At 35.5% G+C, this 20,548-nt stretch overlaps 2 protein-coding genes across 5 annotated transcripts in view; one reads left to right on the forward strand and one right to left on the reverse strand.

Annotated features, from left to right (window-relative positions):
* Nucleotides 1-11,128, reverse strand: part of atp6v0a1b (ATPase H+ transporting V0 subunit a1b) — a 37,703-nt gene extending 26,575 nt beyond the window's left edge. For 3 of the 4 annotated variants that reach the window (XR_015524478.1, XR_015524477.1, XM_087308671.1), the window contains exons 1-11: nt 11,066-11,128; nt 8,790-8,959; nt 8,575-8,653; nt 7,227-7,324; nt 6,720-6,848; nt 6,476-6,558; nt 4,406-4,532; nt 3,870-3,952; nt 3,684-3,777; nt 2,245-2,457; nt 1,636-1,786 (exon numbers count right to left, since the gene is read on the reverse strand). Coding sequence is in view for 2 of the 4 variants with exons in the window: in XM_087308671.1 (XP_087164797.1) it covers nt 1,636-1,786; nt 2,245-2,457; nt 3,684-3,777; nt 3,870-3,952; nt 4,406-4,532; nt 6,476-6,558; nt 6,720-6,848; nt 7,227-7,324; nt 8,575-8,653; nt 8,790-8,906 (1,174 nt within the window). In the remaining 2 variants the exon portion in view is untranslated. 4 annotated transcript variants of the gene reach the window in all.
* A 5,194-nt stretch (nt 11,129-16,322) lies between these two features.
* Nucleotides 16,323-20,548, forward strand: part of cavin1b (caveolae associated protein 1b) — a 31,506-nt gene continuing 27,280 nt past the window's right edge. Inside the window, 1 exon segment of the mRNA NM_001114549.2 lies at nt 16,323-17,105. Coding sequence (NP_001108021.1) covers nt 16,602-17,105 — 504 coding nt within the window. The 5' untranslated portion in view covers nt 16,323-16,601.

Below are 20,548 nucleotides of genomic sequence, written 5' to 3' on the forward strand. Positions count from 1 at the left end.
TAATTTATGACAATTTGCATTTGTGTAATGTTGTTGTTATTAGCAGTATTATTTATTATATACATATTTATATTTGTTTTATTAAAAACAAGTTTAGATTTGTCCTCCTGCCGGGTTTTGAAAATGAATGCATCACCATATGAGGCATAAGAAGAGGATAGTATGTTTGGATATAACTCATTATTATTGTTCATTTATCCGTTCGCTGTAAATTAGAACTGAATTTAGAAATAGTTTTGAAACAAATCTTTGTGCTTAACAAACTAAATTAAATATGTAGGCTAATGGATATCTTCAGTGGCGTGCGTACAAACGGTTTCTTTACTCTTTAAGAGTAAAGTGTAAAGGTAAAGTAAAGAGAAAATAAAGAGGCCGAATGGAGGATGGTTGTTCTTTATCCTATATGCTAGTGAAGCGTTCAGTTTTTCCTCTTACAAAATCCGCCATGTAAATAGCAAATGCACCATGGCGTGACGCAACTGACTTAAAGGAATGGGAGATGAGACTATGATTGGTTTACTGCACAGTATGCTCAAAACACACCCATAACTCATTAAGAGAATAAGCACAACCCTGTTTGACCATGCTCCAGGGCGCAAAACGTATTAACTTTTTATTTTTATTAAAACGTCCTTAAAATAGAAAAATTTGGACATGCCATTAATGCTTTTGCGCCATGTCCTTTAGACTTTGCGTCTAGATCATTAAAATAAAGCCCTAAATGGTAAATGTATGGCTATTAAGCACAAACAATATGCACTTCTGTATTAATGCAGTTTAAATGTACAATGAATGTGAGCACAGAACCAATCTTACGTTGCTTGAGTATATTTTTGGCATAAGCAAGAATGCATTGAATGATTCAAAATAATGGATAATACTGTGGCTCAGTGCTTATCACTGTCAACTCATAGCAAGGTGGTCACTGTTTCGAGTACCAACTGGCCAACTGAGTACCAACGGTGTAGAGTTTGCATGTTCTCCCTGTGTTCGCTTGGGTTTCCTCCAGGTGCTCCGGTTTCCCCCACAGTCCAAAGACATGCGCTATAGGTGAATTGGATAATCTAAAATTGGCTGTAGTGTATTAGTGTGTGTGTGAATGTGAGAGTGTATGGATGTTTACCAGAACTGAGTAACGACTCGAAGGGCATCCGTTGCCCATAAACATATGCCGATTCATTCCACTGTGGTGACCTCTGATAAATAAGGGACTATGCAGAAGGAATAAGTTAAAATAATAGATTTTTTTATCCCAATAATCATTAAAATATAAGTATTAATTATGTTACTTGAATACATTTTGTTAATGTCCTACTGTTAATATATAAAACCTACTGTTAATATAGTTTTTGACTATTAATGTGCACTGCTAAGATCTTTAAAGGTTATTGTCTCAATATTTTGATTTTTTTTCAACCCCTTAGATTCCAGATATTCAAATAGTTGTATCTCAGCCAAATATTGTGCAATCATAACAAATCATACAATCAATGAAAAGCTATATTTGTATCTCATATCATATGAGGTTTAAATCTAAATTTCAAAACATTGACACTAATAACTGGTTTTGTGGTCCATCATCACAAGTGTACAGCTTCTGTATAAATGTACTTTATCCCTAAGGCATGTTGGTACCTGGGTTGATCTCTCGATAGGTTCCGATGCCGTAAGCATCCACAATATTTTGGAATCCAGAGGTGAACTTGTTGGTCTTGTTGTAAGTAGGTGGAGTCTGTTTGGTCTGCATTCGGTTTAAGATAGAGGGAACTGTAGACCCACTTCTTTCCTAAATTAAATTGTGGTAAAAAAAAGGCATTATTACCACTGTGGTACTACGTTTACAAAGTACATTGCTAAACGCTTCAGCTTATTTTTTATTAGTAAAGTTTACACATTTATAAATATAACTAAATAGATGAAAAATATAAAATAACATACTGTAAATGGAAAATCTATGACTCTAGGATAAATCTAAGATTACCAAAATTGTATTGAAGTAGTTTATTTTTACAGTGTGTTCTATGTGTAACTACATGCTCCAAACCATTTATTACCATTTTAGGCACAATTTATATAATCTACAAAAATATTTGTAAGCATTTTAGCATATCACTGGAGATCTACAGGTTTGTAGCATAACAAGAAACAAAAACTATTGACATGCTTTTGACTGGTGGTGTATATTTGCAGTAAATGTTGATTCTTTGCATTTATTTGATCATTAGATTGATGAAAATTACTTACTGTTCCCCTCCGCAGAGCAAACTGAATGGAATCAAGGTCAGAAACGGGGCACCAGACCTCAGCAATCAAACATTTCTGTGTAACGTCGATGTTGCAGAGGTTCAACGTGTGATAAATGGCCTTCATCTTCCTCACTTTGATGAACCACACGCGCATAGTTTTTGCAGCGGCCTGCAAAACCCTCTGCCGGTGGTCTTCAGTTTGATTCAATACCTATAACAACAAAATCACTCAATGATTAACATTTAAATTACTTTAGACCACTTTTTAGATTAAGATATTGTACAGTAAAAATGGATGAAATTAATTGGTAATCAAGATTAAGTTGAAAAGAGATAACTACAATTGGAGGAAAAGACCCTTTTGTCCACACACACACACACACACACACACACACACACACACACACACACACACACACACACACACACACACACACACACACACACACACACACACACACACAAAAAAGCACTACAATGATAACACTTTAAAATGACAGATTTAAAAAAAAATCATAGATTTATGAGTCCAAACCACCATTGTAATGATAAAAGAACGGAGGAACAACATTGTTTAAATCACTTTCAGAATAAATATACCGTATTGACATTGTTCTTCCGGTCTCATTGACTTCCATTCAATTTCAGCCATAAAAATTGATGCTGCTGAACTAATACTTAGTAATTATATTATTTATATTTGTATGTACAATCATAAACACACTTGACTTTAGAGCTAACAGTTTGATCGTTTTCTGCCGTTTGTTAATACAATCATTTCTCCAATATGTAACTGAATTGGACATTTTAAAGCAATCACAAAAACCAGAATTGCAGAATAAGATCAATAAAAGAAATGAATTATATATAATAAAAAAAACTTAAATTAACAATTTGAATAAAATTGAATAACAATAAAAGTAAATCGTAACCCATGTTGCTTTTACAGAGCTTAAAGATTTAAAGGGATATTTAAAGGCTCATTTTACAAGTCTCCTAGAGTTAAATCCATTTAGCTGATTTCTTCTTCTGGTGGGGTCACTTTTAGCATCTTAGCATAATGAATTGAATCAGATTTGCCCATTAGCATTGTTCAAAAAATTCAAAAAAGTGTTTTGATAAATTTACTATTTAAAACCGACAGAAAATGGAGTGGAGTGTTCCTTTAAATGCCTCTCGTATGGGACGTGTTTTCAGAAAGTGCATCAAAAGTGGGCGACCCCGGATTAATAAAGGGAGTAAGCGGAAAAGAAAATGAATGAATGAATCCAGTCATTGACATCCGTTCTGTTAGCCCAGCTTGGAGCGGGTTGGGTGGTGTAGGACTGGCGGGGTTACACTTGCTTATGATATATAGATATAATAGTATATCGAACTGGAGTGAATACTAATGTAGGTGCGGTCACGATTGTGTTTTCATTTATCATTAGAGCATACCATCTGGAGGTCATCAATGCGGGTGTTGACACCTGATGCCATTTCCTTCCTTTCTTGAGGGGTCTCAGGGCATGGGTACAGAGATGCACGGAACCTGCAAATAGGTTAAGTAAGTATAGTAAGTAAAATCATTGATTATTACAGGTCAAAATTCTGAGAATTATCATGGATCAGAAAGCACCATACCCTTCACAGATCTTTTTCACTCTGTTCTTCAGCTGGTCTCCTTGGAAGAAGATGATGAACACCGATTTGTGCACCTGATCGCCCTGTGTCAAACAAAGATCCATGACTTGTGTTGTCAATGTTATCTTGCTTGTAAACAAACTTTCTAGAACTTGGGAATGATTCTTTGTGATCTATATCAAATATTCAGCTTAAAGTGCAATCTAAAGTCTTAACTAGATTAATTAGGCAAGATAGGGTAATTAGGCGAGTCATTGTATAACAGTGGTTTGTTCTGTAGACAATCAAAAAAACAATATTACTTAAGGGGGCTAATGATATTGACCTTAAAATGCTTTTAGAAAAAATTAGAAACTGCTTTTATCCAAGTTGAAATAAAGCAAATAAGACGAAGAAGAAAAAACATTACAGGAAATACTGTGAAAAACTCCTTGCTCTGTTTTTATTTTTACATGTGATCAATCACAATTAATCATAGACCAGCACTAAACATTTCAAATGCAATTATTTTAATCGAAAAAATAATAGGCACTGACTGTTGTGGGGTCTTCAAGGGGATCCTCAATCTCTGTCTGACGTAAAAAGACATTTCCACGGCATACTCTCCAGAGCATCCTTTCAAACGTAGGGATTCTCTCGCGGTTGATGACACCTGCCACAAATCTAAAAGGTAAACAAATTTATTATAAACAAAGTATACAAACTCCACTAAAGCCAATGCAAACCTGATATTTACTCTCTTGTAATATTACACAATGATTTCGGTTTACAGTTTTAACACTCTTTACAGGTTTTGACTACAAGATGTGAGAGTTTGGATGAAAGTGACATTAGTGAAATAAATTAATATTTTAAAAACTTAATCTTAATGAACGAACGAACTTAAAACAACAATCAGAAATGCTATTGCATTTATTATATAAGAATTTCTTGGTATGTTATTTTTTCTTTAGAAAAACATTACGTGATAACTTTACTTCCAAACTGTGAAAGTAAAATCGAATTGCCTCTACAGTGAGCATTTTAAACAGTGACTTCAAGGTTCATATGATTGCTTTGCATGATGAACAAAATGTAAATAAAATCAATATTTACCTCAAATTCTGTTTTCATGCTTAAAATATTAATATAGTTAAATAATTAATACTATTAAACATTGATTTTTTTTTTAATTTGTTAAACAAATCTTTCTTATTAGTGCTTGATTAAAGTTAATTGCATAGGTAACATAATATATGTGTGTAAATAAATATTTATAAAATGTTATACACATAAATATATACACACATACACCACATCCCAAAAGTGCTCTTTTGGATTGAGATATGGTGACTGTAGAGGCCATATAAGTACAGTAATGTCATTGTTATTTTCAAGAAACCAGTCTGAAATGATTCACGCTTTATGACGTGGCACGTTATCCTGCTGGAAGTGAGACACATTGTGGTCATAAAGGCATGGACAGTCAGCAACAATACCCAGGTAGGCTGTGGCGGTGACATGATGCTCAATTGGTACTAATGGGCCCAAAGTGAGCCAATTATGTATCCCCCACACCAATACACCACCACCAGCCTGAGCCATTGATAAAAGGCAGGATGGATCCATGCTTTCAAGTTGTTGGCGCCAAATTCTGAACCTACCATCCAAATGCTGCAGCAGAAATCGAGACACATCAGACCAGGCAACGTTTTTCTAATCATTTACAATGCAATTTTGGTGAGCTTGTGTGTATTGTAGCCTCGGTTTCCTTTTCTTAGCCGATAAGAGTGGCACCCGGTGTGGTCTTCTGCTGCTGCAGCACATCTGCCTCAAGGTTCGATGTGTTGTGCATTCATAGATGTTTTTCTGCATACAGTACTTTGGTTGTAACGAGTGGTTTTTTGAGTTACTGTTGCCTTTCCATCTGCTCGAACCAGTCTGGCCATTCTCCTCTGACCTCTGGCATCAACAAGGCATTTGCGCCCACAGAACTGCCGCTCACTGGATACTTTCTCTTTTTTGGACCATTCTCTGTAAACCCTAAAGATGGTTGAGCATGAAAATCCCAGTCGATCAGCAATTTCTGAAATACTCAGATCAGCCCATCTGGCTCCAACAACCATGCCATGTTCAAAGTCACTTAAATTCTTCCCCATTCTGATTTTTGGTTTGAAGTGCAGCAGATCCACTTAATCATGTCTACATGCCTAAATGTATTGAGTTGCTGCCATGTGATTGGCTGATTAGAAATTTGTGTTAACAGTTGGACAGGTGTACCTAATAAAGTGGCCGGTGAGTGTATATCAAGTTTTATCTGGTTCACCACACTACTTATTATTAGTAATATGTAATAAAAATGGCTTTTTAATTGCATAAATTTATAGTGTAACATCAAATAGTTGTAATTATTTTAATTTAAGATTTGCTATGCTTTATATTAGTTTTATTTTACATTACATTTGCAGCTAGTTTTTAATTTTCTTGTTCATTACAACACTTAAATAAAGTAAACTGTACAGTAACAGATTTGTTACTATGCAATTTAAAAATAAATTATGTTGAAATACTTCTTTATTTACTATTAAAACTGGTATACAGAATTGTGAAGATTCACTGGAACTCACCCCAGCCTCAGTGGAGCCCCTCGGCCGGCCTCACTGGGGTCCAGCAGAGATGACGATTCTTCCAACAGGTTAGGATCCTCCATCTAAAGAGAATCCAGTAGAATTATAGCTACGAGTCATAGTGGTTTGGACAATACATCAGATTTGTATGGGTAAATGTGTCTTGTGGCGATATTTCAGCTGTAGCAGACATCACGCATTAACAAATCGTGGTTTGTTTTCATAGTGCAAGGGTTAGGCAGACCTCATCAAAGAACTGCTGAGTACGTCTGAGGATATGCTTGAGTTCTGTCAGCTCTAGAAAGTTCTTCTTCAGGGCCTCTTGATTAGTGTTGATCTCCTTCAGTTCATTCTCCAGCTTCTCAAAGGTTGCCTGGAGATCAAAGGCATGATTACTATATAAATTAAAGATGATGGCAAGAGATAAACATTTAAATATTCAATGTTTTCCATAAACAAGTCCGAAAAATGGTGTCTGGTTACTAAGTGAAGAAATCAAAAGGTTTACTAATAGGCTGAAAGATGGTTAATTGTACAAATATTGCCAAAAAACAGACTGTAATGACAACTATACTTTGACAAAACATGATAAACAAAATTAAAGATGAACTAAGTACTTCAAAATTTCTCCTTTTTATGTTCCACAAAATAAATAAATACATAATATAAAACCGCATATGGGTTTGCACGTACATATGGTGAGTAAAATACATTTTTTGCCCAAATTAGCAGCATGAGAGAAAAAAAATACCTCAAGGTCAATCATGTCTCGAGGAAACGGGACTTCAGGATTCTCGCCAGTGTCCATAGTTGGAATGTTGGCTTTCTTAATCTCCTTCTCTACAAACCCTGCAAAACATGACAACAGCAGAAATTTACAAACATCATTTAATCATCTGTTCTCTGAATTTTCGTGTTTAATTGGGATGGATCCAGACATAAGCGACATAGGTAGTCGCCAACCATTTGTTGTGTCCCATCATATTATAAATATTAATGTATTGCTTTGAAGTGCTGGCTCAAACAGTTGAAGACAGAATTATTCGCCCCCTGTTTATTTTTTCCCTAATTTCTGTTTAACGGAGAGAAGATTTTTTCAACACATTTCTAAACATAATAGTTTAATAACTCATTTCTAATAACTGATTTATTTTATCTTTGTCATGATGACAGTAAATAACATTTTACTAGATATTTTTCAAGACACTTCTATACAGCTTAAAGCGACATTTAAAGGCTTAATTATGTTAACTAGGCAGGTTAGGGTAATTAGGCAAGTTATTGTATAATGATGGTTTGTTCTATAGACTATTGAAAAAATATATAGCTTAAAGGGGCTAATATTTTTTTTTACCTTAAAATGGTGTTTAAAAATCAATACCTGCTTTTACTATAGCTGAAATATAACAAATAAGACTTTCTTTAGAAGAAAAAAATATATATATTATAAAAAATTAATATAAAAATATTATCAGACATACTGTGAATTTTTTTTGCTCTGTTAAACATAATTTGGGAAATAATTAAAAAAGAAAAAAGGGGGCTAATAATTCTGACTTGAACTGTTTTAAAGTCTGTGGAAGACACATCGCTTCACCACCACAAAATTATACATGTAAAAATATAGAATGAAACGGCACAAAATGTTGAGTAAAAAATTAAATTTGATTGTTTTTATTTTAATCTAATGCTCTGGGTGGAACAAAAAAAATGACTGTAGCACCTTCCTAAAAAGCCTATGTAGAAATATAGTGGATTCTAGATGCAATCACAGGTACAGTAGCAGTGCGTAGATGAATATGTTAATGTAGTATTTAATATTGTAAATGTCAATTATTAAAATAGACAAATATATTTTGAGGTAAAAATCTTAATAGTGGTTTTTCAATTTTTTCCGTAATTAAAAATAAAGTGGTATTTGGGAAAAACCCTTTGCTGCTGGGGCTAATGACAAAAAAATTTGACTAGACAAAACTGCAAATAGCTTGCTGAACTTGATGATTGTCATTGTGTGATCTGACCGGGGCTTTACGTAAATCACCGAATTTTACTAAAGAGAGCTGTTTCTGGTGTTAGTGTGGACATGTTGATCCACTCACTGAGCTTTCTGTCCATCTCTTCACAACGTCTAACTTCATTCACAAACTTCCTCTGAAACACGTTCACATCAGGGTTGAGCTGAAAGAAAGAAAGAAAGAAAGAAAGAAAGAAAGAAAAAAGAAAGATAGAAAGAAAATGAAAGAAAGAGGTTTCAATTCATAATTAACATTAATAACTTGGGAAGAGAAAGGGAAAACATTTTATATCTACGTACATCTCTGAACTGGACCATTCCCAGCTCCCCCAGTTCACTGACACAGCAGTAGGCCGCTTCAGACTGGAGGAAGAGCTGGGCCAGAGTCATCTCCTCACTGCGGAACAACTCCCCCATGATGCTGCCGGCCACAGGAACTCACCCACGGCTCAAAAAACAATGGATGCTCACTGGATGGTGAGTAGGGAAGAAAAAAGAAATTTTAGAAATATGTGTATTTAATTAAAAAAAAAAATAAATATTTTTTAAATTATTTCTATGATTGAATAGTATTACAATTGACTTCAGACCACAAACCAATCTTATGTTGCATGGGTATATTTATTTAAATAAGTAATATAATAGATTTCTCTTTTGTGCCAAAAATAATTTAATATTATGTAAAGATGACAATATTTTGTACATTTCCAACTGGAAATATATCAAAACTCAAATTATGATTAGTAATGTTTTGCTAAGCACTTCAATTTTAAAGGCAATTATCTGGGTATTAAGCTTTTTTGATCCCACTGTTTACAGATTTCAGCTTTCAGATTATTTTGATTCTAGATAAATAAAAATAGATACACTTATGACTGGTTTTGTTGTCAAGGGTCACATATTTCAATATATCCTTATGTTTAAAATGCAGCTTTTTCCCTGAGATGGTGGTGAACCTGTATAAATAAATGAATACAATGTATATTATATTTTCTATAAATAAATAAATATATATATTAGGGCTGCACAATATATTGTTTCAGCATTGATATTGCAATGTGATCATATGCAATAGTCCCATCGTAGGATATGCAATGTTGAGTCTGGATTATAATTAAACTTTTGCATGTGTTTTTGAAGCCTGTGAATGTATGAGGATTTGAAAAGCACTCAGGAATAAGAAATTGTACTGTTAACAACTTTAATAATGATATATTGTACTCATATTATTCATAAAGATAAAGAAGACTGTGCAGTATTATTCTACAACTGATTATTCAATTAATGTATACCTAAATACTGTTAGACTCCTCGGAAAACAATAAAACACTGTTTATTTCAGTTCTGCCTTTTTTTTTTATTGTATTTGTCTATGTGTGTACATTGTTTTATTTATTTTATGCATATGCACTCCCCTACAGAATCATCACAGTCAATCTTAAATTATAAATTATTTACAAATAAAGATATTCAAGTCACGTGCGGCAATTTGTATTCAACAACAATTTGTATTCAATAACAATTTGTATTCAATAACAATTTGTATTCAATAACAATCTGTAACAATAAACGTTATCACTGACATTTTCTCATACTTTCTGAAAAAAAGGTAAAAATATAAATCTTGTCTTTTAAGAATCTTTTAAATGGTAGTGTATAACACTTTATGCAAAACATATTATTTTATTAGGCCTATACTGTTCATAACATTGAAATTGTTTCTTTAATACTGAATTAGCATGTGTAAATTGTAACCAAACTTCACAAAACATCTGTTTTGTCCAATTAAAATGCATTACAGGCATTACAACTCATAAAGTATTCTAATCTGATCATTTTACAAGCAAACTAAACCAAACTTTATTAAAATTATCCAGAAACCGAGGCAGCCTCCTCTAATACAAAATCTCTGGGCTAGGCTCAGCATCCCTAGCATATCAACGAGCTGATTGGACAAGAGCTCAGCATCCCTTCTGAATGGATGATGTGCTCAACATCCCTTCTATCTCTATTCACTGATTGGCCGAGAGGCTCATCGTTCTTCACAGCTCTGAGAGCTGATTGGCTGATGACTCAACAACTCTCATCATCTCTGCCGCACTGTCCTTCAGCTCTTGAAGGGCGCCATTACAGGGTTCTCTATCTATCTTCCCAGCGAGAATGTTTTTTTTTATCGGCGTTTGATCACTATGCTTAATAAAACAAACATTTATATGGAACTAACATATAACGTTAATCATAATTGAATGTATGAAAAAAACAGTAAACGCCTTAACCCATCGTTTCTGATTAACGCAGATTTTCAATTCATTAATCAATAGCATGCTGTTAACTGTGGATTCTTCGACGCGAGCACAATATAATATTGAAGTCAGAATTACTACAAATATTAATGAATTTAACAGCACAAATGGTAGACATAGATAGCCCATAGACTAGCATCACCATCTCATTCTAGCGGTAACATATAAAACGAATTCCCGCTCGTATAAAACGTCATACTTTAAATATATATGTGTTGTATTTGTTATAAGTGTGAAGAAAAAAAAACGAAAAATAAAGATAAACGCTCTTACCGTCCTCGACGTCTTCACTAGATCAGTTCACCTCTGCGATGATGATGGTGAGACCTGCTGTGTGACGTCACTCTCGCAGCTGCTGCTACAGCGTCACGTGATTGTTTCTCTTTTCAAGACGACTGACCTTTCCACGGTAAATCCTAAAACCTTACGTGTCATGTATAAACAGTGTTTATATTATCATTTGGAAGGGTGAAAAACTTTTCCCATTCCATCAAAAAAGAAAAATGTAGACCAGGTAGGTTTAATATAGGTAAATTATCTTCAAATAGAGCGTTTTGAGTATAAACGTGACAATAATCCACACAGAAATTTACCAGAATTTGGCAGATTTTTTCATGTAATGTAATAGACTTGATTCATAATAGTTTTGTAATAATCCAGCAGCAAAAAAAGAGCAATTCCAGCGTTATGAATGTGATATTTGCAGTAAAATCTCAAAACATACATTCACATGGAGAGTATATGTTGACATTATAGTAAAACATCTGTTTATATTTTTCTCAACAACTCACCAGAGTTATGGGCTCAGAAAAATATCAATTTGTAAACTTTTTTATATTTTAAATGAGGAAAATAAACATGCGTTATAGATGTGACCAAATAAAGTTAGCAAGTTCACAGTATACAACATACTTTGTAGACATTTTGTGAAATTTCACAACCCCAAGGAAACAATGCTAATCAAAAGGACAAGAGTTGGGTCTCTCTATAGAACAAACATGATTGATTTTAATTTATTTGACATTTTTGCATTTATGAGGAAAAAGCTTACTTACAGATGTGAAATTAGCTCTTGTGTGACTTTGGTTGACAGAGACATTTTTGAGTATTTGTACAGTGCTATGAAATTATAGACTGTAAAAGTGTAAAATACAAACCTACACACTTGGAAAGGGTTTCTCTATTTCGGTGAAAGCATAATTTTTTTCATGGCAAGCTGAATGTTTGCATAAAAACTGCCTGGTTAAACTAGAACCCTCTACATTTTAATAGCTATTTTCAAGTATATTCTGTACAATTGGACTGGAGTATATTTCTAAAAGCTTACATGTACTGTTGGCGTTGAAATATGCACATGTCTTCCTATCTTTCTTTAAGGAATATTTTTTTAAACATTTCAATAATGTTCTCACATATATGTTTGAAAACTGTCCATCCTTAACCCATCTTTGCTCTTTAAACACTAAACCTTTTTCGGATGCTGCTTTTGTATCAAATCATAATTACAATCATCTGTTGACATCACCTTTTTCAAATCACGTCATTATTTAACCAATTTATCTGATTACTAGCCCTAAAGGACTCCTGTCCCAACTTTTTTTGGAATGTGTTACAGATCTGAATGACAGGAAGGGATGTTTATTTGAAAATGAAATTAAATTGATCAGACACAATATGAGATATTTTGTGTTCATGTTGTATGCAATGAAATGCAAGTCAAAATAAATTTGGAAGTCATACTTTCTTTTTTTATTTCCGTTTTCCATACTGTTTTCTGATTTGGAGTAATACTTAAAGTATACAGTTGAGTGACTATTGGACACAAATATTTAAAACATTAAATGACGCCTTTAATTTAGAGATAAAACCTAGTGTTGAGTTAGCTATCTTTGGGGTACCAGAACACAATATATTGTTGACAAACAAGAAAAAAAATGTATTCGCCTTCGCTACTTTGTTAGCAAGAATACTACTTGAGTGGAAATCAGCACCTTCACCCAAAGCTTCAATGTGGATGTGTGATCTGATTTTATATTTGAAATTAGAGAAAATTAAGTATTTAATGTAGGGATCTGTCCAAAAATTTTATGAGACATGGCAACCTATGATCACATATTTTGAAAGAAGGAAGACTCTCTCTTTTAACTGATTTATATAAATAAATCTGTGCAAATAGGTTTAACTGTGATCACCAATATAGTTTAGTTTGATATTTATGTAAAAGACCACTATAAATGTAACAGAGTATTGATTTGTATTATCATGTACTGTAGGTAATTATTTATTTGAATTATTTTTAAAGTTTATTATTTTTTTTTTAATTTACTATTATTATTATTTTATTCTTTTTATTTATTTATTTACTATTATTATTAATATTTTCAATTTTGCTGTGCTTTTGTCTATTTCTGTTGTAATTGTATTTTGATTTTATTTGTTTGCTAGTTCATTTCAGCGGAAATGTTCAAAATGGGGGGAAAATTGCATGCTTGAATGTGCAAAATGTTTTGTTGAAGCTTGAGAAAATAATCACAAATAAATGTAAAAAAAATACTGAAAGTATACTTAATTTTATGTTAAAATAATAACTTGAACTATACTTCTTTTTTTTGTGAAGGATATGATGCAGCTCTGTGTGTTGTGCAACGGTGAAAGGTGAGAGGGCAGACCTCTGAAGAATGTAGCACAGACTCTGTAATGAACCAGTGCATATTTAGAGCCGGGAACTACTGAAGAGCCAGAGGTGAGAAACATACATGCGTACCCCTGACCAATTCACACATAGGCACATCTGTAACTTGCTATAGTAACTCGTAAAGCCTGTTTTCAGAACTTACGATTGATAAAAGCACAAATTAATTGAGCATCTAGACAGGTAAAGCTTTGAAAGTGATGAATATCCTCTCTGATGTTTCAATTTATGTGTCTTACCTCATATTTTGGAGCCGTACCAAATCTACCCAAACCATTTTTCCATTCCAGTGGAAATCGTGCTATCATCAATCACTCCCAACTTAATATTACATTATTCTCTGTGAAATTGTAAATAACAGCAGTCTGTCACTAAGAGATGAGCTGGAAGAAAACACCCACTTGCACATGTGTACACATGCAAGGGCCACACGCATGAGAGTACAAGTTATTTTGGTAAACTCTTCCTTTAGCTTTATTTACGTGCTGTAATGGGAAAAAATTGGCCTTTAGGGAACTGAATAACCCTCCAGGTCTGGATCACATTCCAGCTCTCGCTGTGTCTGTGCCTGTCTAATACTGTTACACTCTCCAGAACCGTATGTTATCTCCACACATATACAGATGTGTCCCTGAGGAAAATGTTATTACTCATAGTTTGCTCAAAAGATATAATAGAGTTTGGAATTATGTTTCGTATAAATAAATTTCTTATTAATAAATTAGAAGGTATAAAAAGACACAAAGGAGACTGTTAATGTAATGCAGTATAAATTCACAGCTATAAATGTGATCACTGGACTTTACATTGAGATGTGTTAAGCTCAGCTATACAATTTACAATAATACATTTTAAAATAACATACCAAAGTACATTACTTTTATACTGTTCCTGAAAAAAGGCAGGGTATGAGAAGGCAATAGCAGTTCATTTATATAGCACAAGTGTGGAAGTGTATATTTATATATAGAGAGAAAATAGTTATTAAGGTGGTGCGGTGGCGCAGTGGATAGTGCTGTTGCCTCAAAGCAAAGGGGATTGTGGTATCGGTGTCAGTTGGCATTTCTGTGTGGAGTTTGCATGTTCTCCTCGTCTTGCCGTGGGTTTCCTCTGGGTGCTCTGGTTTCCCCCACAAGTCCAAACACATGTGCTATAGGTGAATTGGGTGAGCTGAATTGTCCGCAGTGTATATGTGTTTCCCAGTGATGGGCTGGAAGGGCATTCGCTGTGTAAAACATATGCAGGATAAGTTGGCGGTTCATTCTGCTGTGGCGATCCCAGATTAATAAAAGGACTAAGCCAAAAAAAAAGAAAATAAATGAAAAATACTTCTTTGTATCAATATATGTAACCCGGGAAAAAAAAAACTGTCATAAGAGTCATTTGTTTATTTGAAAGCTGAAAAAATGTAATATTTTTCTATTTACTAGTTTGTTCGGAAAGGACAATAATTAGCCAAAATGCAACTATTTTAAGGAATCTTTATTAGAATGTACGTAGATTGTGTCATTTGAAAACCTGCAAATCTGAGGGTTCAAAGAAATCTATATATTGAGAAAATTGACATTAAATTTGCCATGTATTAGCAATGTATATATTCATTCATTCATTTTCTTGCCAGCTTAGTCCCTTTATTAATCCGGGGTCGCCACAACAGACTGAACCGCCAACTTATCCAGCAAGTTTTTATGCAGCGGATGCCCTTCCAGCCGCAACCCATCTCTGGGAAACATCCACACACACATTCACACACACACTCATACACTACGGACAATTTAGCCTACCCAATTCACCTGTACCACATGTCTTTGGACTGTGGGGGAAACCGGAGCACCCGGAGGAAACTCACGAGAACGCAGGGAGAACATGCAAACTCAACACAGAAACGCCAACTGAGCTGAAGTTCGAACCAGCGACCTTTTTGCTGTGAGGCGACAGCACTACCTACTGCGCCACTGCCTCGCCCGCAATGTATATAACTAAAAATATCTACAAAATATCTTCATGGAACATGATCTTCTAATGAATGAGCATCCTAATGATTTTGCCATAAAGCTGCGGTCACACTTGACTTTTCTCCTCATAGACTTCCATTCATGCGCACGCAAATGCGTCAGACAGGAAACGCGGTAATAAAATATCTTACAATAATGGTTCAAAATTAAATTAGCATTAGAAAAATATTAAATAAAAATTTCAAAAATAGCAAAAATCAAGAGAGGAGAAAAATATATAAAATTTAGTTGAAGTTTTGTAGGTTGTAATTTTTTTTACAATATTTTACATGAATTTAATTGTATCATCTTTGCATATCTAAATATGTTTGATGACTAAAATATTATTTTAATAAACATATCTGTTTAAAACATAAATCTGTTTTGTTCAAATGCACCAAAATAAATCACCCATATTCACTGAGATATAGATAAAAATATACATTTTCAAAATGGAGTGTACTCATCTATGCTGAGCACTGTACATAAACACAAGTATTCTTTTAACATTTACTCAAATGTATCCACCTTGGGCTGTATAACTTGTCATGTGAGTACAGACCGCAACAAAGTAGAATAAACCATTTTTTTTCTACTGCACTGATATGACTGGAGTCTTCATCTTGAAATGTAAACTGTTCTGACAGTGGAAAAATGTTTATCACCGTAGAGATCTCATTTGGGATTTTTTTTCCTGTAGGGTCTCATTGGAAGCCACAGGGTGGAGCATTGCTCTCCAGCGCAGCCCGAGCCTCACAGCGTGCGTGCAGGGGGAGTGTCAGCGGGCAAGAGGAAGGCAGCTGGCACGCAGCTGATTTGTCTGAAGGCTTTCACAGGAAAGTGTGGCATTGACGACCCAGCTCTCATGCAGTACAGACCGTCCACAGCTTGCTTGCCAGCCTCCGCTGCTCTGGCCAGATCCCAAACACACACAGAGTGAGAAACAGAGAGAAGGAGGGAGAGCAGATGTGGTGAGTGTGACAGAGGAGGGAACAGTTAGGTGAACTCTACAGAGGGGAATCCTGAGAGCAGAAAGAAAGGCGAGTGAGGACACAGAACTTCCCACAGCTTGCATCCTTCTCACATTCCACTTTTATTTTGCAAGCACGTTCAAGTTTCAAACATGGAGGTGATTGAAGACAGCCGTCTGCATCTGGAGGTGCCCGAGCTGCGCAAGTCTCTTACTGAGATCTCAGAAGATGAAATCAACCTCCCGGTCTCTGATGATGAAGACGAAGCCACCGCCGAGAACAAAGCTAAAGATGCTGCCGAGAAAGAAGAGGCTGGGGAGGGTGGCGAGATGAATGGGGTCATGGTCCTCACGCTGCTTGACAAAATCATTGGAGCCGTTGACCAGATCCAGCAGACGCAGGCTGGGTTGGAAGCCCGTCAGCGGGACATGGAGAGATCTGTGACGGGAATCCAGGGGGAGCTCACCAAACTGTCCAAGAGCCACACCACCACAGCCAACACGGTCAATAAGATGCTGGAGAAGGTGCGTAAGGTGAGCGTGAACGTCAAGTCGGTGCGGGGGAACCTGGAGAAACAGGCTGGCCAGATCAAACGTCTGGAGAGCAACGAGAACGAGCTCCTGAAGAGAAGAAACTTTAAAGTCATGATCTATCAGGTGAGACTTGCACAGTTTAAACACAGTTAAAGTATAAAAATGTACTTGATATTACATTATCATTTCAAAAAAGAAAGACACGAAAGAGACATACAGTACTATATGAAATGAATGCAGACAGACAGCTGATAGCTCAAGTGTTTGGAGGAAATTGATAAAGCATGCTCTTATTAAAACATTAGAACGATGTTACTTTTAACTGCAGATTTCGGTTTTCTAGCAGATCATTGCACATTTAAAGACATTGTTGAGATCTCTCTTTAGATTTTAGATTAAACAGGAGAAACCAGGAGAAAACAATGATATATGCCTTTGTGCTCAATTTAAAGTTATGAGTGTTTTGAAAAGAAGATCTTTCTTACTGAGTATAATGGAAAATGCAGGGGGCATCGTGTCATAGACGTAATTGGTTGGGTGTGGTCTTGGGTAAATGTCTTACCGCTAACAAATATAGCTATATACTGTTGCCCAAAAAGCATTTGCATACTTAAAATGCACGACTTTCTAAACATTATATGTAAAAAAAATAAATAAAAAAATCCCAGCCTAAAAACACCTTTATTTTCTTTAAAAAATAATACACCGTAGCTGTTAAGGAAAAAAAATTCTATATAATTCCTGGCCCCAAAATAATTGTTTGCAGTTATATCCTTCAATTCATATGTTTTGTTTTGTTTGCTTTTGTGTGTGAAAATATACTACCTGACAAAAGTCTTGTCGCTTATCCAGGTTTTAGGAACAACAAATAATAACTCGACCTCTAGTTGATCATTTAGATAAGAAGTGTCTTATACAAAAGGCAAAGGGCTCTAGATTACGCTTATTTTACCAAAATCGAATATGATCATGCCTTGATTTTGAATTATTTAATTAGGACAGAAGTCTTGTCACAGAAGTAATGTAATAATGTAAGAAAAGATAAGAAATAAGAAATAATGTACAGTATAGAATATACAATATAGAGTATAAAAATACAATCAATATTGTGTATGACTCCCATGAGCTTAAAGGACTGCATCCATACATCGCTGCAGTGACTCAAATAACTTATTAGTAAAGTCATCTGGAATGCCAAAGAAAGAGTTCTTGCAGGACTCCCAGAGCTCATCATGATACTTTGGATTCATCCTTAATGCCTCCTTCATCTTACCCCAGACATGCTCAATAATGCTCATGTCTGGTGACTGGGCTGGCCAACCCTGGAGCACTTTGATCTTCTTTGCTTTCAGGAACTTTGATGTGGAGGCTGAAGTACGAAGAGCGCTATCCTGATAAAGAATTTGTCCTCTCCTGTGGTTTTGTAAGATAATGGGCAGCACAAATGTCTTGATACCTCAGGCTGTTGATGTTGCCATCCACTCTGCAGATCTCTCACCCACCCCCATGCTGAATGTAACCCCAAACCATGATTTTTCCTTCAACAAACGTGACTGATTGACTGTGAGAATCTTGGGTCTATGCAGTATTTGTGATGATTGGGATGCAGTTCAACAGATGATTCATCGGTAAAAATCTACCTTCTGCCAATTTTCCAACTGATCAATAAGAAGTCAAGTTATTATTTGTTGCTTTTACAACAGGGATCGATGACAAGACTTTTGTCAGGTAGTATGTTAATACTGATAATAATAATGCATAAAGATACACCTGCTATGGTGTCTGTTAACTTTATAATCTACTAAATCTCCTGATGATTGAAAGCTATCGCAGCATCTTATTCACATGACATTGCAGGAGCATTCAGGCACTCCAAGGTGTGTCTTCTTAAGGTAAATGTTTTTTTTTTGTAAAATAATATACAAAAAATATATGGTATATATTTATATATATACCATTTATACTGATATATGGTATAACGTCCACACATACTCTGTGATGCTTAGCTGGGCTGCCTGCTGCCTTATAAAAGCACAGTTCTGTTTGATGGTCGCAGAATAAACGAACGCTGACATGTTTTTACTTGCATTCTCTCTCCAACACGGCAGTCATGTTGGATTAATGTTGAGAGGGTTTCTTTCTTTTCCTCAGAGATGGAAAATACCACAAGCAAAATCCAGAGACTATTTTAAAAAGGGTGGGAGTGGTTTTTTAGGGGGAAAGAGGGAATGGAAGAACATGAACAGAGGGTAAGGACAGAGATGTGGGGAGTGGGAAAAGCGAGGAAAAGGGTAGCTTCATGCAAAAATAGTCAGAGGGATTTACTGAGACAGTCTGTCTGTAGTTAGAGGGTTTTTTCTTTGGCTGTATAATGCAATGTGTAATAGCTTGCAGCTTTGCACAGTGGCGCAAGAACATTCAGAGTTTCCACAAAGTGAGTCAGAAGAGGCTGGAGCTGCCTGCCCCACACACACACACACACACACACGCACACTTCACTAATTACTCTTCCCAATATCCTTCCTTTAATCATCAGAGAGGGAGGGTCTGTAACAATCGCACACTGTTATTTTGCAAGTTTAGGAACATCGATTTACCCTCTTCATTTATTTGTTTCTTCATTTATTCACTCGTCTCCTCTCATTTTCCTTCTGTATAGTGGGTAATTTGCCAGGATAAGATCAGAAATATATCATGTATGCAAATAGTTTTAGAACTTTGCAACGTACTACTTGATTTCTTTCACTTTTTTTCTCTGGGGTAATCAGACTTTTGGATTTGTGGTCTATATAGCAGCTTATTTTGACTAAGAACCCATTTAAAGAGTAAGAGAATGATATGTAAATAACTAGCTAAGTACTTCTGAGTAGGTTGGCTTGCCTGAATTGGACCGTACCACAAATACACTCACCGGCCACTTTATTAGGTACACCTTACTAGAACCTAGTTTTGCCTTTAGAACTGCCTTAATCCTTTGTGGCGTAGATTCAACAAGGTACTGGAAGTATTTTAGAGACTTTGGTCCATATTGACAGGATAGCATCACACAGTTGCTGCAGATTTGCCGGCTGCACGTCCATGTTGTGAATCTCCTGTTACACCACCTCCCAAAGGTGCTCTGTTGGATTGAGATCTGGTGACTGTGGAGGCCATTTGAGTACAGTGAACTCATGGTCATGTTCAAGAAAACGGTCTGAGATGATTCAATTGGTTCTAATGGGCCCAAAGTGTGTCGAGAAAATATCCCCCACACCATTACACCACCAGCAGCAGCCTGAACCATTGATACAAGGCAGGATGATTCCATGCTTTCATGTTGTTGATGCCAAATTCTGACCCTACCATCCTATTTTTGCAGCAGAAATTGAGACTCATCAGACCAGGCAACGTTTTTTTATTATTTTTATTTTCTATTGTCCAATTTTGGTGAGTCTGTGTGAATTGTAGCCTCAGTTGCCTGTTCTAAGCTGACAGGAGTGGCACCTGGTGTGGTCTTCTGCTGCTGTAGTTTCTAAAATTCTCAGACCAGCCCGTCTGGCACCAACAGCCATGCCACGTTCACAGTC

Source organism: Danio rerio, chromosome 24 (genome assembly GCF_052040795.2).
Source record: "Danio rerio strain M-AB ecotype USA chromosome 24, GRCz13ab, whole genome shotgun sequence".
Lineage (NCBI taxonomy): Eukaryota > Metazoa > Chordata > Actinopteri > Cypriniformes > Danionidae > Danio > Danio rerio.